Genomic DNA, 26,505 nt, shown 5'->3' with positions numbered 1-26,505 from the left:
AGTATGATAACTGATAGTATAATAAATTATTGCCTTCATTCCTGATTGAATGTTTGTGTGTTCAATGCGTCTGTACTGTTTATCTTTTTTAATCAATAGTATTATTTTATTTTGATGGTGAGTGTTATTTCAAATCCGGTTCCAGTCAGTGTGTGTCCACGTAGCTTGACGCCGTTTTGGTCTTTAACCCAGCAGACGCTTGTCTGTCTCTCCCACCCCACCCGTCTGTCAGCGCTGATAGACGGCGTCCAGAGCCCCGAGGCCGGTCCGCCCCTTCCAGGTTCAACACCTCACTGTCCGGTGCTTCCCAATATGTGGTCCGCGGACAGTCGGGGGTCTTACATGGAGTTTCTGGAAATCCCCTGTTAAATCTTGAATAGTTTTATTTTTGATATCTCCTCAATCAAAATGATAATTGCACATACAGCCTACTGATTCTAATCAAAACTATACAACTTCTGTTCTCTCAAAGCCATATACGACCATCAGAAAAGGTATGTAAAGCAAAGAATGATCCCTCCCAACTCAGCAGAGCTGTATCTGGCAATCACAGCAGGGAGTTTAACCATGCAGGCAGGTTCATGAATGATTTAGTGCTCAGATTATCCAGGAACATGGCAACTCCTCAATGGATAACACTCAGACTATAAGGGGACTGAAATACGCCTCAGGCAATGAAATGCATTGTTTGCATTATTTTAGAATAATGTATGAACGTCTCAACATTAATCTAACCGTACCACTTCTCATTGTGAATTTGCATTTGTGCTAAAGCGCTCCCTGTTGGTGTGAGAAGGGAAGTGACGAAAGACACATGATTTCAGCAGCTTATTGTTTGGTAAAAATGTAATGCCTGTCATGAGGATATTATGTGATGTGGAAATACTAATAAAATAAATTAAATCTCATATACTTGATTGTAATAGAATTACATTGGAATTATATTTCCTTTTGTTTAAAATAGTTTTTAATTGATAGTTCTTTGTTTTTTTTTATTTATCTCAAGACCCTTTAACCCATTGTACTCACTCTTGAGTGTTATTATGACAAACATCCTCTGGATCACTACCTCTGTACAGTTTACATTCTTTCAGTGTTAACATTGTAAACTCTTGCAAGTATAGCTTAATTATTTTTTCAAAAACCATGCATGCATTGGACAACACTTTTATGACACTTTCAAACCACAAATATGAAAAATGATTCAAACAACATTTCTATTCACACCCATATTGCTTATTTTAGTTTATTGGCGTATCTCGACTGGACAGCTGCTGTCAACATCCAGTTTTTAAATTCCAGTCTGTTAGTTATTATACAACCAAACACTGAGATGAATTCCTTTATAAAAACCCGTACTTGGTGATTCACCTCCTTCTGTAGCAACCGTAAAATCTCAATGCCTACTTTAGAAACCTGAATGTAATTTCAATTCACACCAGCAGTTGAATGCAAATAAATGAACCACAGCAGCATTTCCAATTTGAATTTATTATCTCTAGAGTAAAAAGTTGACTTGAGTCACAAGTCTACAAAAATCCATGGTGGAAACACACTGCAGCATTTGGTCTGCAACAAATGTGAACAGGCACTTGCACAGTCTTCTTGATGACTCATCATCTTTAAGACAATAGCGATATCTCCAGTGATTCAATAAAGTTTAAAAGAATAATTTAAAATTGCTGAGAACATTTACTTTAAAATATTAAACAAGTTTAGGTGAGTTCATCTTCATAATTTAGAAATGTTAACTCTAAATTTAAGATGTCTTTGCATGTGTTGAGTGTAAATCAGGAGTGGGTTTAACGAGAGGAATGTCAGCCAACCACTTCCATCCAAATCTGGATACAATAAACACAAAACAAATGTTTAACGGTCTTAGTGAATGCAAGTGATCACTCGTCAGCAGCTAAGAGGCATAAATAAGGTCAAAATAACTTTCATGTCCCCTGACTTTTCTTGCCCTGAGCCAAAGACGGATCTCTGTTCTGTTGACGTGTAATCTCTAGGAAGGAGTGAGGAGTTCATGGCTTTTTGAAACCATGAATATTTATAGATGGGAAGAACAGGTCAGGATGAAGGGCAGGCGGGGCAAACATGTGCTCTACTTCTGTGTTAAAGAGGAATGTTTGGCTAAATATCATCTCTCTCAGCTCTCACTCACCTGGATCAAACAGTGACACATCATCATTTTAACCACATGGCTCTGGTTAAATGTACTTTTGATTGGTCAAGACAGGCTATCATAATAATAATCTTGATAATGATGCACAGGCAAAAAGAGTGTCACAAAGAGATCTCTGGATTTTATCCACAGCAGGGCATGCAGAGGGACGGAACAGGTGCAGTAATGCATATATGAAAATGTCATGTATTTATTGGCCTACTGTAGACGAGAGAACAGTTATAAGTCCTTCCCTATATTTATCAGAGAGAGCGTCTACATGCAGGAAGGAGCCACAAGTCAGATCTGAACCCGGTGTCGTCCGCTCTGGAGGGCCCACACACTAATCGCTAGGCTACCAGCGCCCCAGTCCTTCCCTATAGATCTCTCATTCAATTCCTGGTAACAGATCAACTTGTGCTGTGATGTGTTCATTTTGAAATGCAGCAATGGTTATTCAGTTTCATGTCGCGCCAAGGCTTGAAGGACTCTACAGTACAGGTCAGACTTATATACAGTATATACAGACTTTGATGGGTTCTCTGAAGAATGGTGCATGAATGGTTAAAGTTTTGGGATCAGTGCTTTGGCTTCTTCTTTGGTTGACTGTCTTCTGTCTTCAGCTGCTGCAGGAAGAAAAAACAGAAGAGAAAAAGAAGTTAGTCTATAAGTCAGCTTGCATCGACATGTCATCTCTTTGGATGTCTTACTTGGATAAGGAAAACACAAAATACAAAATCTCAAATTGTCTACTTGCTCTGTGCCACTGGAACGAACTCTAGTATTTTGAAATGCTTCATATCACTATACTGAGACCTGGACCAATTTGATTGATGAAATAACTGAAATTGTTTGAAACTTCAGAACTTTTAAAATAAAGAACAAAGTCAAACATATTTGAGCTATTCAAGGCATGATATTAACGACACCTGCAATGTTTCAACTTCACAAAACATCACAGGCGTAATCGTGATTCCACCTCTGTGCCAGCTTCAGAGGTAATAAAAGAGGCACTACAGGGGCGAGACGGGATCTGTGGAGCCAGTGGGTGACAGCAGCACTGTGTGTGTGTGTGTGTGTGTGTGTGTGTGTGTGTGTGTGTGTGCATGTCTGATTGTCTGTGTATGTAAAGCTCCCTCAGCCTTTCGCAAATCTGGAACGCACAGACTTGAATACCAATATCACGCCGTCGTCGCATAAGGATGGCTGAGCTCTGTTACGGTGCTCTTGTGAAATTGCAATCTGAAACGGGCTATTGAAACATAGAATAAATGCAGAAACACAAACAAAATATTTAGAAATAATTTGAGACTTTAAAGTCTTTATATGCTATTTTTTGATCCAGTAGATGTCGCCCTTGAGCACCAGCATGAAACCAAAACAACTGGCGCTGCATTGTTGTGTTAGCATGCTAATGCTAGCGATCTTTATTATGCTCGTATCGTCACACTGCATGTAAATTTACCTGAAATGAGCGTGATCTAGAAACACAGTTAAGCAGTGAGTACAGTATGTTATTCTTCTTTTCTCTAGTCCCTCAATTAAACAACTTTTATACATGAGGGGAGGAGTCAGCCGGCCGTCCCGGCGATGTAAACAAACTGAAGATAGGACTCAGAAAACATCACAGACAGTGGGACTCGGGTGTTACACCCATTGTAGACAGTCATGACTCACAGAGTTATTTTCAGAGGATATACTTGATTTCTATTACATAGATTGCCTGTGTGAAAAATCAAATTTTTCACACAGGCAAAAAGCCTTTAAGTGATGTTGATTCAAACAAGCGGTGTCATTCATCCTATTTAATCTACATTAGAAAGAAAGTCATGTCTTTCATTGTTTTTATTTTGATCAATTTAAAACCTCTCTTTGCTGATCTTGTCCTTTTCATGTGTAAGTTGTGTTTTCTAAAATCATCCTGATTTCAATCAAATATCAATTATTGGGAATAGTTGCAATGCAAACAAATGTAAACAGTGAGTGTTTCTGCAGCGTGCTGTAACACTTCTTGTGACACCGGCTAAAAGCACATGAAATAACTGCATAGAAATGGCAAAACGTGTCACTCATGGTGTTGGTTGCTTTTGTAGGTCATACGGAGGCATCAGTATTAGTTACAGTCTGTTTCGTAACCAGCTTAAAAGTACTCACAGGAGCTTTGAACAGGATATGGAGAACACCATACGATTCATTGGGTTAATCGTTAATGTGAATAAAGTAGACTAATCAGACAATATCAAGCAGACAGATATCAAAGAAAGGCTCTGAAGATTGTGTGTTCTTCCCTTACCTGTCGTTGCCCCCTTCCTCGATGCCAGGAGGCAGGTTGTTCTGGATGAGGTTGGATCTGTTGAGGCCGGGGATCAGAGGGCCTCCCGGCAGCTGGCCTGGTCTGATGGGCTTGGCTGGGTTGAACAAAGACAGATTACATGAGTCTCTCACACACACAGACATCATGTCTTATGCAGAGTATAAGCACACATCTCATGACTTTGTTTTGATTAAGTTTGTCTTATTTGGAAAAACGTTTTTTTCTTGTTTCTGAGAGTTCGATGTCAACATTGATAGCGCCTGCAGATTTGTGAGTTAAACTCAGGCTTAGAGTAAGGGTGTAAATAGCCTAGCTTAGCATAAGGACTGGCAGTTAGTCTGGCTCTATCCAAAGTTAACAAAATATAAAAACAACTTAAAACAATAAATCGTGAAACTGGTATATCAGCTTTCTTTAGTCTGTACACAAGCCTCACATCACCTCACTCAAGATTTCAAGCTGCAAACATTTTGGGGGGCTGTCAGGGCAAATGCCGGAGAAAGTCAGAGTGAAAAACGTGTCTCATTGCGTTCACATTTGCAGCTCAGCTCGAAAAAAAAATCAAGAGTTCTTCAGGAATTTTGCAAGTGTGAAAGCAGGAATAGATAGTGAACATGCTATAAAGCACATATTGATCTGTTAACATTTCGAAAGAAAGAAGAGCATGTTAATGAATGAGCATACAGTGTGTTGGTAGCCAAATATTTTAACCTGAGCAGGAGCCAGGCTAGCTGTTTCCCACTGGTCCTAGTCTTAATGCTAAGCAAAGCTAAACTAATCGCCTCCTGACCCTAGATCCTTTCATATTGCACAGACATGAGAGTGGAATCCTTGTTTTGGTAGAACTAGCTGAAAATGTAAAGCTTTTACTTCTAGAGTATTGATTATTGCACCTATCTGTGCTGAGCCTCTCCGGCCCATGTTTTTGGGCCTGGCGGTGTCCTTAATGCGCTCCATCTCCTCCTGGTAGCGCTTTCGTTCACTGGCTGCGTTCTCTTTGGCCTCTTTCAAAGCTGATTCGAGAGCTTTGACCCGCTCTGCCGTGGCCCGGAGACGCTTTTCTATTTTAGGGATCGCTCCCCGAAGGTCGGCGTTGTCCCGTAGCAGCTACAGAAGACACAACAGATGTTTTAAAGAGTAACTGGAGAGGGGAAAAGTATATTTTGAACCCAAAAGGTTGGAGGGAAGTGTTGTGTGTTTTGTTACATTTTTACCTGTTTGTGCACTTGTGTGAGCTGCTCGAGGTTGTTCTCTAGGAAGCTGATCTTCTGTTTGTAGGCAGCGCTGTCTTCTGTGTCATCCGAGTCTGATTTTGCATTCTGCCCAAGCAAAGCACAGGACTTTTATCACTCCATGTTTTATCTTTAAATTCAGTCATTATTTACCTTCCTAAAGAATATTTATCAAATTAATTTGTTTCACGCCCAAAATCTAGAGCATGCTTTTTGTTGCTAAATCAGATGATGAATGGCAGATTCTGAGTGAGAACTACACCATGACAGATTGTGTGTCTTCCAGGAAGGAAAGCATGCTTTTCCTCTGTTTGTATCTTCCAGCCTCAGCCTGAGGGCTGCAGATGAGCGGCACACCGACGGCCTGGATCCCTAATTTACAGCTGCTACCTTTGAAGAATCAGATGGCCTACTTTTTTTTCCCAGAGACTTTCTGTTGTGTTCCCTAGATGCATTAAAATTTCATCATGGTGCAAATTAAATAGAGTGCAGCCGGGGCACGAGCAAATATATGGATCTGTGTGTCTCATTCCAGGTAAATGTTGTGATGTTAGTCTAGTCAAAACCAGATCACAGGACGATGATCACAGTGAGAATGAATCATGAGCAGATTGAACAGGACAGGAGTTTTACCTTTTTGACTCTAGTGGACATGTCTTGGACAAAGAGCCTCCTCAGGCTGTGGAGTGTCTGCAGCTCTCGGGCCTGTGTGAAGGGAAGGAAAAAAGGTTTGGGGATATTTAAGTTTTTAATTCACAACACGAGAAATCCTCTCCTTCCCTTTGCTGCCTTCATCCCAATAAAAGTGTGCTGAACACAATTTAAATTGTGGTGCTCACAGCGTCACAAATAAATGAAGAGGATTCATCTCTAATCAGTCAGAACATAACCATGGCCATCAGACAGTGTAATATTAGCTGCTCCACATTTTAGAGGAAGCGGTCATTTTGTACCCATCATTTTAGAGGAAGCCCTTTCAGACTGCAGTTTCAAGCCGTGATATTTAAGTCCCTGTGACATTTTGCCTTCAGTATGAATGTATCCCAGAGGTGTAATGAGGGGACGAAGTGACCCCCCCCACCCCCCGTACAGCTTCAGAGGTAGTAACAGAGGCGAGGCGGTTTCAGCGATTATCTGAATATGTGTCTATGTGGACACATAGCATGCTAAATTATTGGCTTTTCCATGACATTAAACGTTATATTCTCAGGTAGCTTGCAGTTTAATTACAAGCAATTTAATTCTATTCAATTCAAACAACTTTATTAATCCCTCCTGGGGCAATTGGTGCAGCAGTAAAGGTACACGCTAACCCTGCCGTGGACGTGTTCTTCTCGTGGAGATGAGCCCAGGAGGAGGAGCCCGATTTCAATGTTCTGTTTACAAGTTGCCTACTACCTCAGATTTAAAAAAAAAAAAGGGTTAAGTTAACAGAAATTCCCTCCATCTTGATTGTATTTAAAACAAATTAAGATCTTTTTCAGATGAACTCAATAAAACATGCAATAACTGACCACAGTCTCCTCCAGTCCATTCAGGTCCTGTTTGGCCTGCTCCCTTCTGTCCTGCTGCACCCTGCACATTGTACAATATGTGTTACTTACGGCATATAGTGTAATAAGAAACAAGCAGTTTTAGATTATATGAAGAGACATTACGTGAGCTCCTGCAGCTGGCGGTTCTTCTCCTGGTCGGCAGCCTTCAGCTTCTCGTGCTCCACCCTCAGCCTCTCCTGCTCCAGCATGATCTTCTGGTTCAGACTAAGCACATGTCAGAAACAGAGTAAGCACACCCGCTGTGGGTCACTGGAATGGAGGGAGAAGTGTTGGCTGATGTTGTGTCTTACTCCTGCAGCTCTGTGATGCATTTCTCCTTGTTGTCCAGCTCGTCTCTCAGGCTGCTGATCTGTTTCTGATGGGACTCTCTGTGAGACAGGATCTGCTTCTCCACAGCGTCCTGAAGAAACACAAACTGGAGAATTAAAGTGTACAAGAGAATAAAGCCATCCTTGTAAGGGAAGGCCTTATTTCATCCAAAAAGCCTAGCAAGGGACAGGGGTTTCAAATAAGCCATGGCTAGAAAACTGTGTGTTTGGCATCTGCTTTATTATTAACATCATGAAGCAATGTTCATTGCCTGTGTCCCTGTTTAACAAATGAATAAAATAGAGTACAGAACTGTACCTTGACTTCATTAGCAGACTGGATTTCACTGTCCTTCTCCATGGTCTTTACTTTCTCTGATAGAAAACAAAAATCACAAATGTTTAGTTTTAGTCTAACATGTGTCAACTGACTGCTCCAGGGGGCTCGGTCAGGTTTTGTAGTTGACGTTACAGAGACTGGACAGCACGGTTGGTTTTCTTATCAACCTGATTGTAAACTTGGTATCTAGAGTCCTGAAAAATGTTCAGCCACCAAATACTTTAAAGGTCACATGTGCAAAATACACTTAACCATGTTTTTAGAATACTGATATATGTCTCTTATTATGAGAAAGTCCATCATCTCCAACTTTTGCCTGCTCCACTTTTCAGAAAATGTTTGCTCAACCGGGACATCTGGAGATGTTCCCTTCATGACATCACAAAGGGCAGTAACCCCCTCCCCCAGGTGTTGACTCTCCCACAGCTAGGTGTTTGTTCTGCCCTCTGAGTCTGCCTTCTCACCGTAAACGATTGGGCGTGGTGCGAGAAAGCCCGAGCCACGCAAGCCCTTCCAGAGAGGGGGCGTGGTCAAACACAGCTCATTTGCATTTAAAGCTACAGACACAGAAACAGCCTGTTCTGAGCAGGGCTGAAAGGGGGTTATAAGCATGATCAAATACAGGATGATAGTAGATTATTAACAAGAAACGTTACAGACATGTTTTGGGGAGCTCTGAGACTTATTTACACTGGTTGAAAAAGAGTAACAAATGTGACCTTTAAAGGGTTAATGCTGCAGACTAAGATGTGCTCACCTTGGGCTTTGATCCTGACTACTTCCTCGTTGAGAGAGTCCAGGTTTTCCTCCAGCAGTCTTTTCTTCTGCTCCACATTCTGCAGGGAGTCTGTCAGGGACTTGATCTTCGCTTCATACTGCACAACAACAACAACAGCAAAAAAAAACAAAAAAAACTGTGATTCAAAGGCACAAAAAACTCCACGACAGTTCTTTTTAAAACCGAGAACAAAAAGTGAAGCACATGCAGAACAACCTGCCAGCTTATTACCCCGCTGTTTGATTGATAAGCTCATGTTCTGCCAGTTTAATTAACCACCACGTTCGTCACTATGGTGACAGGATCCATGATCACAGCGGCGGCGGTGCTAAGCAGCAGTTACCTGGGAGATGCGGAGCTGGCAGGCAGTCAGCTCAATCTCCGTCTGCTCCATCTTCTGGCTGCTCTCGGCCTGGGTGCTCTCCAGCTGTTTGCTGCGCTTCACCATCGTCTTCACCTCCGACTTCATCTTACTGATGTAGAGACGAGCCGCAGTGAACTCCTCGTCGATGAGGCCGCTGCCCTCTTGTTGCTGAGAGGTCAGAAAAACAGCCTTAGACGTATGAAGATGTGCTTTGTGTTCATCATTTAAATATTGTGTCTTAAAAGCTACAAGAAACATGTTCTGTCAAATTGAAGTCAACTCTATGACCGTAGCAGCTCAATATACTAAGACTGCAAAAAGAAATCCAATTGTATGAAAGTCCAAGAAAAATATCCTTAATTCTAAATTGAAGTAAATCATCAGTGCATTGTAATTATCAGTTTATGGTCTCAAGTTGAAAGTTTAAATTCTTCATCAATCCAGCATGCTAAGATTTTGTAAATGATGGTCTCATTTAGAGAGAATAAACGATGAAGCAGCACATGCTCTGGGACCAGGCTACCTGTGATTGACAATCCTCCACAAAGGTGACCTGACAACCAGGACAAAGAGGTCCACCCTATATCACCACTTCTGCCTCAAAAGATGACGACATAAAAAACGCAAAACTCTCTCCTTCCAACGATAATAATAATATCCTAAATGTATTTAGCACCTTTCAACTGACCCAAGGACGCTTTACATGAGAATACACAAACAAAACAACACAATGAACTAAGTCCATAAACTGAGTTGAACGCATGGGTGTTTAAAAGTTTTTTGGATATGTCCTATGATGTAACATTCTGGGTAATTGTCTGGAGAGAGTTCCAGAGGTTGGGTGGCTGCCACACTGGAGGCTCTGCCACCTAAAAGGTTGGTGTGGGGAATGGAGAGCAAACCAGTGTCAGAGGCTCTGAGGTTCCATAGTGGTAGTCTACAAACCATCTTCATAGCAGCCATGTACAGGTAATCTAAACAGCCTATGGATGCACTTAGCTATAATCCTTAACATTCATTAATTTGGAGATACATGATTTGATCAACTGATTCATTATTTAGTCTGTAAAGTGAAACGAAGGAGATTGTATCTTTAAATTGTATGTTGTGTTTGGTTAAACTATTACACTGATATGAAACAGCAGAGTTTGAGACATGAGAAGGGTCAAACTTTTGTCTTTTATCTCGATTAATGACTGAAGCTTATTCAGCTGTTAAACACTGTTGCCAGTATGGGACTTTTTCTTGACTGTTTTATTCACTTTCTGGCCTCTCCGTTTGTCTGACGTGATCTCTGAGATGTGCAGCGCGAGACTCTGAAGATCTGCAGTTCAAAAGCGTAGGATGTAGCTCTGGCACAGGACAGGTTAAATTTCCACTTCAGTGATGTTAGGCTCGATTGACATAAACAAACCAGCAGAATTGTAGGTTTTCACAAGAGACACTTGACCTTTATCTTTTGGAGAAGAGTGCAGTTTGAAATAGATCAGGCAGGAACTGAGCTTAAGAGTTCAAAATAATAGTGTTCAGCCTGCTGTAGAACACACGTACTCACATAAAGTGTGTGTTTGTGATAACACTGCACAGAGGATGGGAACAAAGGAGACAAAAACTCCAAACTTTCAGGATCCCTCTCTTAAATAACAGAAAATCTCAGGTTTTAAATTAGTGAAATGAGAGGAAGTTCACATTCGTTTTAACACTTACCAAGTAAAAATGCTAAATCTGCTGACTGTAGATTTCCAAATGTTCTGCTTTTCTCTTTTTTCTCTTTGTAAACTGAATATCTTTTTTTCTTTTTTACTTTCTTGTTGAACAGAAAAGGGAAATCTGAAAATACCACTTCTTGAATGTAAGATGTAGTTTACTGACACTTTATGGTGTATTTCATAAATTCCTGCAAACTTATTTTACATCACCAAGTTTCCGTTTTTTTATATTTTGAGGATTTGCTGCTTTTTTGAGTGTTTGTGAGCTTTTTTAGATTGTTACAAGACGAAATAGGCCATTTCAGTGGACAAATGGTTAATTTTATACCCTGTATTTCAAAAGGTTGTTATGAAAATGAATGTACTGTTTGAAACAAAAGGAAGGATGAACTGACAATAGAAAGAATTGCCAGCTGCCGCTCACACAAATCCATCTCTAATGAGAGTCGCCTGGATACTTGGTGATAATGAATGGATACAAACGAGCAGAACCAAAGGGCTTGACACGTGTTACACGGTGAAAACAAAGACGAACAATTAGAGGCATATCCTGAAGAACACGTGTTATTCAGGCAGCAGGTGATGAAATGAGAGATATGTATCATTCTCGTTTCAACTGGCCATTGTTGCTCTGTCACTGTGTAATTATAGTTAACCTTAATGTCGTTGCTTCCCATGGCGATGCCAATTTCAGCCAAATCTTTGAGTAATGATGACATCATCTCATTGACCCTCTTCTTCTGGTGGTTTGTCATCTCCTTCAGCTTCTGGAGTTCAGTGTCTATGGAGGCCAGGGAGCTCTGGTGGTGGATGAAAACAAACAGTAAGTACACATGTCACAAGTTGTACAGTCATTTGATTTTAAATCATCTGATTGATTTCGATCAAAAGAAAAAAGCACCGATTTCTGGTTGAGCTCCTCACTCAGAGCCTCAAACTCGCTTGCTCTGTCCTCTACTTCCTGAGTCTTCTGGTCGTAGTTGACCGCCAGCTCCTCCAGGGCCTGCAGCACCTCCTTCACCTCCTCCTTGGACGCTTCGTTCTCCGCCAGCAGCCGGTTGAGTTCAGTTTGCAACGTGCCGTGATCTCGTTGGGAGGAGGATAAGAGCTACGGGTGAGAAAAGGGAGTGAAGACAGTAAAGAACAAGGGTGAAAAGGGAGTAAAGTCAGAAATTCATAACAGGATCTACTAACTACTTTTCTGTTGAGCTAATGTGTTCAATCTGTGAGGCTGAGGCGCTGCCCGCTGAGGGTGAGTTACAGTCTGACCCCTCCTGCAGGGAGACTAATGGTCTGCTATCAGCTGTCAGACTGGGTTTGTGCTAACAGGAAGAACTAGAGGGAAAAGACAGCGTGGGGGGGGGGTTGGGAAGTGATGGGAGGAGAGGGAAGAGGGGGTACTGGGTCACCTCCTCCTGGTCCATCATCTGTTGTTTCAGTTCCTCCACCAACTGAGACTGCTGGTTAATCTCATCATCCTGCAGGAAGGAGGGGATAGAGGAGAGCAGAGAGGAAAAAGAGAAAATTAATACATCACTTATTTATTTTGTCCTAAAACCACATGTGATACTGAACAGCAGCCATTCACGCCGCCTGCTGGCCAAAATAAATACTGTCACGTTCCTTGGTTTGTCTCGCTTAGTCTGAAATAATGTATTTTGTACCTTTTCATAATCGTAACAGCCAGACATTGATGGAAAAACAAAATTGTGGGAAAAACAGTGAATTTTCAGCTGCAGTCTATTAACCACGGTGGGTGATCTAACACCCTGCTGTGCCTGACTAATCAGCCATGAAGTCCCTAGACCTTCAGAAGTACAACCCCCCTAGCAGGGTCTCTTTTAGGGGTAGATCTTTTACCCCAAAACTAAATTTAGAGCCGGTTCCTGTGGTTGAAATGCATATAGTTCCTCAAAAGGTCCCTAGTCCCGGGGGAAAGTTCCCCTAGTTTAAAAGAGGCTTTAATGGCCTCAAACATGACGTACAAAACATGACATTTTTGAAAACAAGAATTAACAGGAAACTGAAAACATGAAGAGACTTCTATTTCTGTTGCTGTGGTGTCAAAAATGTATCAATATTGTTTTTGTTTTTTCTTGTATCGTATCAAAGTTTAAAATCGTGGTATTGAGACAAATCCTACTTGAAACAAGTAGTAAACATCCAATTAACAAGAATAAATTATGAAATGTTTTTCTATCTATATGTTCCAGTTATTATAACCACTAATTGTCCAAATACACCACAGCAATCATCATTGCTGTTTGTACACCAGCATGTGCACTTGTGACTTTCCTGTAGGAAGCTGTAGGAAGCTGTGAACATTCAGCAAATGTAACACAGACATTCTCAGTAAACTGACAGCTTATTGTGAACAAGTGTTTTGTGGTGGATTCGTCCTCACCTTGTCATCCAGTTCCTTGTAGAGTTTGGCCATTTCTGCCTCATACTTCCCATTCTGTGCATCTGTGAGTTTGACTCCAGGGAGGCTGCTGAGTACAGGCGGGGCTGCTGGCTTATCGTTGTTTAACGCACCATCCAGGGCCTGGACCTCTGCTTTGGCCTTTTCTTTATCGAACTGTTCTTCTGCTGGCACACATTCTCCTGTAGGGGGCAGCAGACAGGAACATCAGTCTCTGTGTTGGGTCTAACAGGTCCCCTTTCCTTCCTCCTCTTCTCCTTCAACCTAAGCTTGTTTTTTGTAAAAGGTTTAGCTTTAAACACGGGCCCCTTTTTGTACAAACTCCAATCGGTCACAAAGTTAAACCAAAAAGTTATGGAAGTGCTCCAGCAAGGTTTTCCATCCGGCATTTGTCACCGGGTTTTAACTGTTTGCTTGTAGACAAAAGCTCCCCCTAGTGGAAGTTAGTGTTAGGCTCTGATTTTTACAAAACTTTACGACAATTATAAAATCTCTTCAGGTGTAGCCCCGTTTGTTATGGTAAGATTACGGTTTTTATCTCGACACAGTAGACACACGGCTCTCTTTAAAGCCACCAGACTGGATGAACAGAAACATCAATTTGACCGTGCAGGACACAGGAGCTGCTGGACTGCTGTTGCCTTGAGGGTACGTTTGTTTGCATTATTGTGTTGCTTCCATCTGTCAAAAGTTTCATCTCTGAACGATAAAACACACTCGCAGAAACAAACGAGACATTGCAACAACAGCAACTCTTCAAGGTTAAGTCACTGTTTTTGTAAATGGAGTTTTATAGCTTGACTAGCTGGGTCTAGTTAGTAAAAAGAACAACTAAAGGCCTTTGCACACTGAGTCTGTTTTCTGTCTGCGTTTTCAGATCCAATAAAAAACGTTATGCACAGACACCTTACACACCAAGTCTGCTGCAAATATTTATTGGGAAAAGTATAATATAATAGTATAGCACCTAAAAGCTCTTTTTACACCGCAGGTCACGCCTACCCATTCACACTCGATGGTAGAGGCGGCTATGTAAAGAGTCCAAGAGTTTTATCTAATCCATTCATACACATTCATAGGCCGCTACCACAGCAGCAATTTGGAGTTCAGCGTCCTGTCCAAGGATGCTTTGACATGACAAGTTTACCACTGATCCACAGCCACTGTGATCATGTCAGACAACTTGAATGACAGTAAGAGACTTAAATATGAAATAATCAAGCATTTTAAATGGATGTACTTTGATCAAGCACCGCTGCTCTAAGGATTAATTTGCAGCCCTTACAGCCTGCTTCATGGATACCAGCTCATTTACAAGACAAAATATTGGTCTGGGATTTCCCTCTCAGAGGAAGATGTCTGATGTGCTCCAGATTACTGCTGTCTTCAGACCACTTAGACCTGGATGATCATGCACCTTTCAAAAGTACAACTTCAACAGTTTTCTTCACAGAGCTGCTAACACGGAGACAAAGAGGTCTTTCTTTAAGCTCATCTGTCTCAAGCTTAAAAATAGAAGCAGTGTGTGATTTCATCTCTAACAAACCAAGACAGGCAGACTTTAGAGTGTGACTGAGTGATATAACTTATAAAAGGTTTCTTTTTTAGTTGTTTATCTCATCATATCCAAAGTTTTTATCCTTCATTCACATTAGCGTAAAGATTATAGTGTTAATACTCTTACACAGTTTTTCCCTTTTTTAAGTTATTATTGTTTTTATTATTATATTTTCCTGTGGTGGTTGCATCAGTTCACACACTGAAGAAGTAAGCAGGGGCTAATAAAAACAGAAACAGCCCCTACTACCTCAGATGGTGGATCGCGGTGGAATGATTCCTTCTACCATTCAGCCTATGTGTGTTAGAAATTACAACAGGAGGCAACAGATATCCTACTGGTTCGAATCCGACCTCAGACCTTTATGGCATGTCACCACATACTCTCTCCCACCAGCATTTCCTGTCTCTCTTCAGTTGTCCTGACCAATAAATGTAAAAATGGTCCAAATAGATGAATAAATATTGCAACAGGGGGCTTACAGTAATATCCTGCCTACTGTCTCAATGAAAACAGCACGAGTGAAAACCTGGGAGTGCACATTGACCTCCAGTTACAATTCCATTAAGGCCTTGTGTTGTAGTAACCCTCAGGTGTATGTGACATACTTACCGCTCCTCCAGCGGTTCAGCTCGTTCTCCAGCCAGGTGACGGTGGTTTTCAGCGTCTTGTTCTTGTTATTCTCTTTCTCCCACTTTTTTTTCCACTGCTCTGCGGTCAACTCCACGTTCAGACTCACTGAGTTCTTGATGGTCTTTGCCCTGGTGGGGGACAGGAACAGGAGACGGTGTGTGTGTGTGTGTGTGCGTGTGTGTGTGTGTGTGTGTGTGTGTGTGTGTGTGTGTGTGTGTGTGTGTGTGTGTGTGTGTGTGTGTGTGTGTGTGTGTGTGTGTGTACCTTTGTCCGAACATCAGTGTGGACCGCGTCTCAGCGTCATTGAAGGCCGAGGGTGAGCAGCAGATGACCATGGTGGTCCGACAGTTCCCCCCCAGAGAGTCCTGCAGGATCCTGGTCATCTTACTGTCTCTGTACGGTACATAACCCTGACAGAGGACACAAACACTGACAACATTTATTATTCAATCATTCCACCAACAGTTTTGGTTATAAAAGTATGGCATATGTCATCCCCCGTCATTATTTATTTGATAACTTATGACTTCTTATTGACTTAAATATAATTACATTTGAATATATAAATATAACAGTACAGACTCTTTCTGAAAAACATTGATTTTTTTATTGGTCTTAAGGAATGTAAATCTTTAAAATATTTCCAATCAGTGCTTACTTAGCTTTCTCTGTGTGGAAATCCTAATTATAAACTCTTAAAAGCGTCCTTGATCTCTAAAATACTTGTTAGAAGCAGAACAGTTGTGATAGTGGCAAAGAACGTTTTACCACAAGGCAAAGGTGGGCCAGGCTTGCCTGGGGCTTCGTGACCAATGGGGCCTCAAGGCTTAGGATATAAACGGTAGCCCAGGATGCCACCCAATGAGGGTGCGCTGGCATACAAACATTTTATGTACTAACAGATTTTTGACTTCTCCTGAGGTGATGAATACTGGTTTTATGTGTTTATCTAAACAGGACATTTGATTTTGTTGTGTAGTTTGTTGCCTTGGTAACTGAAAACAGATGCCTCAAAAAAATATTTTCACTAGTTATGATTGCTCTTAGCAAAATGGGGAAGGGCCTCTTATTCATTTTTGACTGGGGCCTCTAAATCACTAAAACCACCCACTGGATTACAGCAGGAAGGTCTGTGTGTCTCACCGAGCCCTCAGCCAGAGCTGAAATAACGTTTCCCAGAGCAGACAGAGACTTGTTGATCATCTTGGCCTCATCCAGCACTGTGCCCTCTGCTCCAGTTTTTCCCACCTTTAAAACACAAACACACACAGGAGGATTCTCATAGAAGCAGAATCAGAATCACTCTGCAGAACATTATAATGGATAACAGTCAGGATCCTGTGGTTGTGTTATGATTACTGAAAAATAAAAGAGATTAATTAAAGAATGTTGACTAAACATGATGGTGGGTTTACTGGAGATTAGAGCTTAGTCTTGGTTTGTTAACATCTCATACTGATGGACGGATTACTGCAGAGCCCCCTGCTGAGAGGAAGCAGCATTAGCAGCCCTGTTTCATTAAAAATACATCAAGTCAATACGGGCAGGCACACTGTGGCTTGTGGAGAAACAGAAACAGTCAACTTCCACCAGTCGTGAGTAAAAAGTAACAAAAGAAAAAAGGTCAATCATTACAACTATGAATAGAAAACTGTTCAAAATCTACTCTTTAAATCTATGACTGGTTCCACTCCAGGATTTCATTTCACGAATGTTTTTTTTTAAAACAACAGGGAAATGCAGATATGCATATGATTAAAAGCAACAGAATCCAAGAGAGGGACACAGAGGGAGGTGGGGGAAGAGTATGAAAGTATAGAAGCTTACTTTTTCACTTCCAGCCAGATCGACGAGGTAGAGCTTCCCGGTAAGTTTCTGCTCGGTCTGAGAGTTTTCCTGCTTGATGTTGATGAGGAATATGCTGTGACTCCTGGAGCTGTGTTCATTCATGTCTGACATACACACAGAAAGACACATACACACAGGAACACAATTAGCATTTTGCAATGTACACATACCTAGCATTTATAACATAGTTACTGTAGTTTATATAAGTTAAGCAATTATAAACTATATATATTATATATTTATACATTGGTATGCTGTTCAAACAGGACATTTCTGGATGACTTGTAATGACTGTTACAGGTTCATCAGTGCCCTTTGAAAACCAGCGGTTTCTTCAATTGTTTCTCCTAAACAGCTTTATTATGATGCCTGTCACAATAAATTCATTATTTGAATCACAAGTTTATGAAACAAAGGTTGACACTTGCATCACAAGCTGGAGGTTTGGACTGTGAAAAGATGACATTTAGCAGGTAGGAAGGAGGAAGGTAGGAAGGAGGTACCCTCCTACAGTACCTGATAGTTGAGTCCCTGGATAGAAAGATAACGTTGAATTGAAGAGTTTAGTTTGCCCTCACATAATGACTTAATTTGGATTTTTTTTTAAGAAGTCAAAAGACTTAACTTCCAAACATGGGACTGCAGCAAAATGGAAGATGCTATCCAGCTGTGGTATGAGACATGTAGGATTAGATATCTATTAAATATCTAGACTTCTGCAGCCTGAATTTAGACTTTTATTTATAAAAAACAACAACATTAATTTACAAAAAAAAAAAAGACTTGAACCAGGGGAAAGTTTGTCTAACCGGAAGTAGCCCAGAAACTGTTGCTATGAGAGCGGGCTCTCTGATTGGTGAGTTAACGGACCAATTAGAGAGCCAACAAAGGGTCAATTAGCTAATTCAAAATTAACACATTAACAATTTTATTGCCCAGAGATTTCAAACACTTTTGTTGTGTAAAATTAGAAATAGATGATATGTATGTGTTATGAACTATGGCTAATTTTCCTTCACTTCTCTTTCTTCTTTGGCTATGGTTAAAGCACACAGACAGTGTGTTGGCTGATCACGACAGTCAGGAGACTCAGTGAGGTTGAACCCATGAGAAGCAGCAGCAGCCCTCGTGAACTCACTTGTGACAGCAACGATTCTGTTGTTTTTGCCTCCATCTATGGCGTCCATAACCTCGTCTGGACTGCACACGAAACGCTCGGTACACCCCTGAGGGCACACACAATCACAAGGAAACACTGTGTTTAAAGGCCCTGCAGCAGGAGGGACTTACAGAGAGACAGTTATAAGAAGAGGAGACGATGACATACTGCATCAGAGTAAGCGTATTACTTCATTTTCTTTATACTTTTAGTATCTCTCTACGATCCTCTTATATTTCAGATCAAGATGAAGGATCAATCTTTCAATGCAAAGATTGAAAAGTCTTTATTGAGAAGCTTTTGTTATGTAAAGCCTTATCTCATCCAGCAAATGATTATATCAGTCTCTGATGTTATTTTTGGCTAATGCATTACAAATGTCTGGGACAAACTTGTGACTGTGTGATTGTGCAACTGAATCAAATACAATCATTGTTGCACATTTAAAAAAATAAAAAAAATAAAAATGACTCACCTTCACATAAGGCACCCTGTTTTTATCCTCATGAACAGAAAGGTTGGTCTTTGTTACTGCAGAGGAGACCAAAATAAACATTGTGTCTGAATGGCTCACGTTCTTTGCATCATGAATAATTTAAGTTATACAGCATTTGTTCTAAAAACATACAAAGTGCTTTACAGATTATATGTCCTTATATATACACAATATATATTTAAAGAAAACATGCAAATACATTGAAATTAAAAGAAACAACACATTGAAAAAGGAAAACAATTACAATTACAAAGAGATCTTTAAATAAGAATATTTTAAGAAGAGATTTTAATGCAGAGTAAGCAAACAGGATTTCAACATAGGGGGTTAGTAAAGTTAAAGTAAAGTTAATGATATGTCGAGGGGCCTGGCCTTGTAGAGCTTTAAAAGCTAGTAATATCATTTTAGAATCAATACAGTAGTTCACAGGAAGCCAATGTAACAAGGCCAGGATTGGGGTTATGTGATCATGTTTTCTTTAACCGGTTATCAGTCCAGCAGCAGCTTTCTGAACTTATCGAAGGCAGTGAATGGAAGCCTGAGAAATCCCTGAGTAGAGGCCATTTCAAAAGTCCAAATGGGACGAAAAAAAATACATGGACAACCTTGTGTTAAGTCATTAAAAGATATATAAAAAAATGATTATTTTACCATCCAACAAGTCCCTGATTTTGTCCAAATAGACTTCAAAATATGACACCTGCAAAGGGAAATAAGGAGTTATAAAAAAGCTGTTTGATCATTACTTATTGATATTTAAGAGCATTCGAGCAGCTGATTGACATGTTGACATACTTTGATGTGAAACTCCAGGTTCTCATCCATGGAATAAATGTAGTTGAAGATGTCTTGAACAATTCTTGGGGTGACTCCCATCATGTCTCGGTCGTGGAGTCTCCCCTTTAGTAGACAAAAAGATGAAAAAGTAACAACAATTCGGTTTCAAGTCGATTTGTTGCAGTTTTTTTTTTTTTAAGTTTTTTTTATCTCAGGTCAACAGCTGATTCTTTACCTCCATCGTGTGTGTTTTCCCAGATGAAGTCTGCCCATATGCAAATATTGTCCCATTGTAGCCGTCCAAAACATCTGTACACATTCAGACAAAGACCAACAAATCCCATCATATTGAGGATTCAATGAGTAGTTTTAGGTTTCTAATGTTTCAGCCACTCTCACTGCTTCTGTAATGCACTATATATTTTTTTTTTTACCCTTGACGATCTTCTGGGCCACGGCGTTGTAGAACTGCTCCTGAGTTGTGTTGGACTGGAACACACGGTCGAAGTGGTACGGCTTACCCTGTTCAAACGAGTCAGCAGTGCTCAGCATCAAACAGAGTAACAGAGGCTAACATCAAACTCCACAACTTAACACATCATCATCATAACTCCATGTCATGACTAAAGCTTGATCGATTAATCGGCTAGCCGATAATATCGGCCGATATTAGCATATCAAGAGACCATCGGCTTATGTTATCACAGATATGCGCCGATATTACCAGATTTATTCACTAGTCAAACAGCATTAAATTTCAGTTTCATTGAATTCATTCATTGCACTACTGGCTTGAGTGTAGAGGTTTGCAAATTATTTCTTATATCAACCATTGGAGTGGCCACAGGGCCTCTTCTACAGGAAGCGTTATCAGCCTGTGACGGTCCATAGACCATACCAGATAATAAAACTACTGTAAAACTACTTTTAAAAGAATCAGAGTTGTCACTGTCAGAATTTCTCAGCAGCAATTTAAAATATGAAATGTCTAACTAAGTTTTACAACCATGCACTTGACTGACAAACACCAAGTCATGGTTGTGATTGTTTAAGGCTGTACAGATGAGGAATAGATATTAACTGCTGCGGTTTCATCCCTTTCATAGACAGTAAAAAGAAATATGCACAACACAGAGACAACTCAACAATGTCAATCTGAACGAGGGGGCTTCATATTAATCTCCCACTGGCAGCATAACATCCAGTAACATCGGCCAATTTGACCCTGTTGACTGACATCGGCACATCAGAAAATAATGTGGCATGAGTCTATGTCAGTAGCCGATATTGACTTGTTGTGCCAAATTAATTTAATGCTGACATCTAGTACATATGACTACTGATTCAGAGAAGAGTGTACAAGGTCATCAGTGTAAACGAAGGAAATATTTCAAAAACACTTAGTTTTGCGCAAGGAAAAACCCTGTATTGATGCCATTAGCTCTGCAGCATTTGTCTGCGGGTTTCTTTAATTGAAATAAGTTATTCAGTGTGTCACAATGCAGTCCAGATATTGCATCAGTATGAATATATTACAGAATGTCAGATTATGGAGCAAGCTAAAGCTTTCCCCTAATCTACAAAGCTTGTCCATCAGAGTTTATGAGTCATTCCTAATAAATATGATATATGTTGATAATAAAGAAATGGGCTGCCTCATGTTTGAAACACTTATGACTTTAGTTCATGTGAATCATGAGTCACACAGAGAAAATAAGTTGACATGGCACATTAACAAAGATCAAATATTTCATTCACTAACTTTTACAAGTAAAAAAAGACACAAAGAACCCCTTGAACATTATTTTTACCAACAGGCCAGGAAAAGTACATTTCCAATTGCATACTTAAAGGTCCCATATTATACTTTTTCTGGTTTTATATGCTCTTTAGTGTGTTTACCAAGTGTCCTGTGCATGTTTAGACACATCTATGTGAAGAAATTAAAAATCTGCAGAAACGCGGATTCTCCTACGTCCTCCAGTTAGCTGTAGCATTAGTAACGCTCGGTTCTAGCCCCCCTCGATAAAAATTTGTCAGTGCGGCGTCATTGTCAGTGTGAGATCACTGATCTAAGCCCATTGGCTCGTTGTGGCAAGCCCTGCAGCTCATGTTGAAATTTCCGAGGCGCATGCTGAACAACTGACCAATAACGACAGAGCGGATCGGCAGACCAATCAGAGCAGAGTTGGCCCACGTGGGGTCTAACAGTGTGGGCTCAACAGAGTGTAGCTGACGGACTCAGAGCGTAGAGGGAGCAAGAAGGAGCAGTACATGAAAACAGACACTTTTTTAGAAGTTTAGCTATTGTGAACGTACAAAAGTAGGTACATAGATTAAATATATGAACCCCAAAAAGGGCAGAATATGGGCTCTTTAACTTATCTTCATAAAAAAAAACAAGCAACCTCCATCAGCTAGAAGGCTGGACATAGATGACACGTGGACTATAAGGATTGTTTTTACTTTTTAAATAAATGATAACCGGATAAGTCCTTCCTCTGTGGAGCCTGTGTGGCTGTCATTATCATGTTTGTTATCCTGAATTTGTCCAACCACAACATTAACTGTGTCAGAGGAATTTAAATTAAAATATTTTTTACATCTTTTACTTGTTATCTTTTCCTGTAAAATGTAAATTGTTGTTCCTTTTGGACGGATGTTCTGTATTTCTTTCTATAAATAGTTGGGAGGGGGGGGACAGAGACCCGCTGAAACACTCTCTTTGATATGATCTGAACAGAGTCAGTGCTGAAGGACGTTCACACAAATTCTCATTAAGCAAATGATCATCGGGCAGCCTGTAACTGGGAGTCTGTACCTCTAAACAAAGCAGCTGTTAATGTGTTACATGTTTTCAGTGGTCATGAACATCAGGGGATGTAGTTTGCAATGAAAATAGATAATTTCTACTAATCTGTAAAGCCATTATATCCAACAGGATAAGGCTGATGTAACGCCTTGGAAATTGCATCTGTAATTACATAGACATTTAGTGCATGAAAACAGATGGGTGACAGTTTGAAGTTATTAGGGATGCTAAGTGGTAATAATCCGACGAAACATTATGTAACTCAGTACAGTGCTGATTTATACCCACCCCAGATTTAAGATAAAGGCTGTGCTTCCCACCTGGGATTGCAGTAACCATCCTCATACCAGACCTTTGTAATTTGGTCTGCCTCACTCCAGCTCGTGTACATCATCGAGCTTACAGTGTACGAGGTGTACAAGCAAAATAAACTGAAGTACACTGAGCTGGCAGCCAGCGTTCAAGAACGAGGCTGGAAGGCAAAGGTTTGACCGGTTGAAGAAGGCTGCAGAGGGTTTATAGCCACATCAACATCAACATCAAGGCTACTCAGGTGAGTAGATGGCATAGGGAGTGAGCTTGGGATGCCAGGATTCACTGCTGAACCCTCTGGGACCGGTGTTGGCCTATCAGCGAAACACTGAGGAAGGAGGCACCCACTTCACAACCAACAGGACGCCATCTCTCACTTCCCCTTGGGGTCCTACGCCCCTCTGTGAGAATCACTGTCTATACACATACGATCATGACACTGTAAACTAGGCTGTATGTTGTGATTATATAAAAAAATTGAACATTTGGAATCTGTAACTGTTCATAAATAGTCAGCTAGATATCCTGCCAGTTTCATATTGGAGTAAAAGAGTCAAATAACTGCAGACGCTGCATGAATATAAAGCTGACTATGATTAAAAAATTACCATAGCCTGTGGGCTTGAAAAGTGAAACCAATGCAGAAGTGCCTTAATCCTGCCTTTTTCATATAACCAGCAGAGGACGACTCCACTTGTTGCCAAAGAAGGCTGACTGACGAACATTTAACCTTACATTTTTCATTTAATGACCCCGGTTATATTTTTCTAATGTGTTTACGATCTCAATCTCCAGTTTCAAGTCTGCTTAGATATGATGCATGATGTTAATTATGAAAATGATGGTTCATTTTAGAGTTAAATAGATGATAATGCAGGGTATGCTTTCAGTGGCTACAGACACACATCACCACAAGGTGTGAACCAGGACAGAAGCATACATCTGTATCTCATGACCACAGATGTGCTCAATTATTTCTAAAAATTGCACAGAAAAACATTGCACAGCCGAAATGCCAAACCTGAGCTTTTAAAACAGTAATCCACAAACTGATGAGTGACTTCACTTCTAAAGTCTATCGTTTAAACAAACCCCAAAACGATTCACTGCCATACATGTTTATCAATTACTGATACATATTAGAAAGTATCGCGATATCGAGCGTAAGCTTAGCCATCTACTGATGACCATGAAGGCCATATCATATGGGTTACAGAGTTTCTATAGCCTGCTCATCAATCATAACATCAGCTGTGTTTCAACAAATAAGCTGCTTTTTTGTTTTTTCTCTTCATCCCTAATCTTTCAGTTAATGTGTTTTACAGTGGCAATTTTTGTAAGACATCGACTATCGTTTCAGACTCACCCCAGAGCGTTCATCTGTCGTCAAAATGAGCATTCACGATGAAGGTTCAGCATCCAGCCAAAAGAGTTTAACTTCAGCTATCCCCATTACTAAAATATAACATGCTAATCTGTTAGCATGCTAGAAATAACATGACCCCAGACACCTAAGAATGGTTAAATTGGAATTAACACCCATGTCCTGTCGAGGTTAATAAAGTTCAGGGGAAGTTGATGCAGTAAAAGTTCATTTGAAACAGGTGAAATTTCCTCCAAACCAACAGTTTTCGGCCTGACTGCTTCGAGTGAAGACGGATTTGATTTTAGTCTTACAATTTTAGCTGATCTTGACAAACTGAGACTGAGATTGAAATAAAACTTTGGTCGGTATTCGAGAGAAGTCCGCGCGTAAAAGCGCACAGGCATGCCGGACAAACTTCGTTACGCACGGCTTTATCATATACAAAAATGAGCTAATCAACTACAAATTGAATTTTACTCAAGCAAACAAACGAGGCAAGGAAAATAGTCAAAAGCCAACCTGTTTTGACTCCAATAAGATGCAAAAGCAATACTTTTTTTACGGCTTAATTGTTCGTGAAATTGTATATTTTCTTTCGCCTCCTTTATGTGGCGTACTGTTGCAAATTCACATTGATTAAAAAAATAATGATAAAACACATTAAATCATCAAATTTGTATAGATATTTTACTAACTTTCACTTGTTAGAAGAAGTGTCGCACTGAGTTCAGTTTATCCTCTGTGCTGCTAATGCAGAAACACACTCACCGACATCAGCACGCAATCATCCCCTTGAAACTTGGGGATGTACTTGTCTCCCCGGGCCACTTCCGAGCTGTTTAGCGGCCTAAACCGGCACACCACCTTGATGCAGGTCTCCGCGGCGTCCGCCATCTCTGCGGGAGTGGATGGCTCCGTCCACTCGTTACAGTCTGAGAAATACAGAAAGCCAAGCAGCAGGGAGCCGAGGGGGAGGGCGCGCCGCTCACTGAGACCTTTCAGCTGACTGGAAACTGTGATAAAGAAGTCCTAAAATATGATTACGGCGAAATTAAATCATTTCCAAGAAATGATTTGGGTGCTTCAGCTTCCAAATGAGTTTCATTAAACGTCAGACCCTTTTTTCTTTACCAGATTAAGTAAAAAATAAAACTTTCATATAACACTGTCTTAGAAATATATAGGAGCTCTATAGGTGTAATCAAAGACGATGAAAAGCTAGAAAATCATTATTTATGAAGCAAACTACAGAAAGTTGCACTTTGATGCTCAGAATAATAATAAAAAATCATGATAGGATCTGTGCGGGACTTAACAGCTGTTTGGAGCACATGTCATATGGAGAGAATAGTCACGTGATGGGATTTCAGGGCCTGAGAATCAGTATGATAGTGTACTGATGATTGTGGAGGGAGTACTCTTTGCTTGTTGTGTCGAAACCAGCTATATGATATATGTGTGGTTTGTTCTATTTAATGGATAGTTTCAGGAGATAATTGCAGTGATCATTGTTAATTCCACTGAAGGAGAGCAAATGTTTTTGAGGGTAAAATGTGATTGACCCTGCATAGCCAGACTGTATGACGGTGTGGCTTCTTGGATATTAAAGGTTTATTAAACTTAATTAAAAATATTGTGGACAGAAGATCAAATATTGAAATGAAATAAAAAATTCCCAGGAAAATACATTTTTCTACAGCATTTGTTAAAAGAATGACTTTAAAGAGCCTAATAAAGCTGTCACTTACTTTCTCGATAGACAGAACAAAGTCTTGTCGTTTTCTATAATCCAGGCTGTGGCGCCCCCTTGTGGCTGTAGATTCTTGAAACATTCTGTCAGGTACTTTACCTTTTCTCTCGAGGTTAAGAAAATGACCAAAGCCACTTCACGATCATAGTTTTTGTTGTAACACGTCATGAGTGAGCATATTGAAGACTAAATGTATAAAATTATACTGAAATGAAAAGTCACAGTTTGTGAGGACGTTACTATAAAGATTTAAATCAGTGGTTAAATTATTACAGTAATTATACTTTGACATGAGTGCACTTGTTTGTTGTTATTCAGTCAATGAATCTAATTTCTCATCCATTCTTCTTACATCACATCTCTATTTGATTCATCAGAAACATGACTATCAATGCATTGTGTAAATAATCACATTTTAATCCACAGGAGGGTGTGAAGATGTGAAGACTAGCTATTATAGCCTGAGGGAAGCAAAATGCAGTAGAAGGATTTAACTTGCAGTTTCTAGAGCAGCCAGCAGGGGGCAGCAGAACCCTTTGAAGATGCTTTTTGCAGCCAAGGAGGAGCTAGGGGAACCTGCAAAGCCTGCAGAAATAAAGTCAAATAA

The 26,505-nt window shown here is 40.3% G+C and overlaps 1 protein-coding gene across 1 annotated transcript; it reads right to left on the bottom strand.

The window, feature by feature from the left end:
- Positions 1 to 1,475: 1,475 nt before the first annotated feature.
- Positions 1,476 to 25,235, bottom strand: LOC109987487 (kinesin-1 heavy chain). The gene is made up of 26 exons (XM_020638572.3): positions 24,917 to 25,235; positions 20,093 to 20,180; positions 19,894 to 19,967; positions 19,677 to 19,781; positions 19,533 to 19,581; positions 18,861 to 18,916; positions 18,365 to 18,452; positions 17,206 to 17,330; positions 16,522 to 16,626; positions 15,643 to 15,788; positions 15,358 to 15,506; positions 13,170 to 13,369; positions 12,175 to 12,243; positions 11,667 to 11,873; positions 11,422 to 11,565; positions 9,036 to 9,224; positions 8,672 to 8,789; positions 7,894 to 7,949; positions 7,557 to 7,666; positions 7,369 to 7,470; positions 7,225 to 7,285; positions 6,344 to 6,415; positions 5,693 to 5,797; positions 5,372 to 5,585; positions 4,458 to 4,572; positions 1,476 to 2,790 (listed from the first exon to the last, which is right to left on the bottom strand). The coding sequence occupies exons 1-26, from the start codon at positions 25,040 to 25,042 to the stop codon at positions 2,784 to 2,786; spliced, it is 2,880 nt and encodes a 959-aa protein (XP_020494228.2). The 5' UTR covers positions 25,043 to 25,235; the 3' UTR covers positions 1,476 to 2,783.
- Positions 25,236 to 26,505: the final 1,270 nt, after the last annotated feature.

This window comes from Labrus bergylta, chromosome 20, assembly GCF_963930695.1.
Source record: "Labrus bergylta chromosome 20, fLabBer1.1, whole genome shotgun sequence".
Classification (NCBI taxonomy): Eukaryota; Metazoa; Chordata; class Actinopteri; order Labriformes; family Labridae; genus Labrus; species Labrus bergylta.
The sequence above is the reverse complement of the archived record's forward strand: the minus strand, read 5'-3'. Positions and strand labels throughout refer to the sequence as shown.

Coding starts and splice junctions, on each gene's coding strand:
- LOC109987487 (XM_020638572.3), bottom strand. CDS start 25,042: ATGGCGGACGCCGCGGAGACCTGCATCAAGGTGGTGTGCCGGTTTAGG. Junction 19,968..20,092: donor GGCCCAGAAGATCGTCAAGG/GTAAAAAAAAAA, acceptor GAATGTGTACAG/ATGTTTTGGACGGCTACAAT. Junction 4,573..5,371: donor GAGAGGCTCAGCACAGATAG/GTGCAATAATCA, acceptor TGTTCAACCCAG/CCAAGCCCATCAGACCAGGC.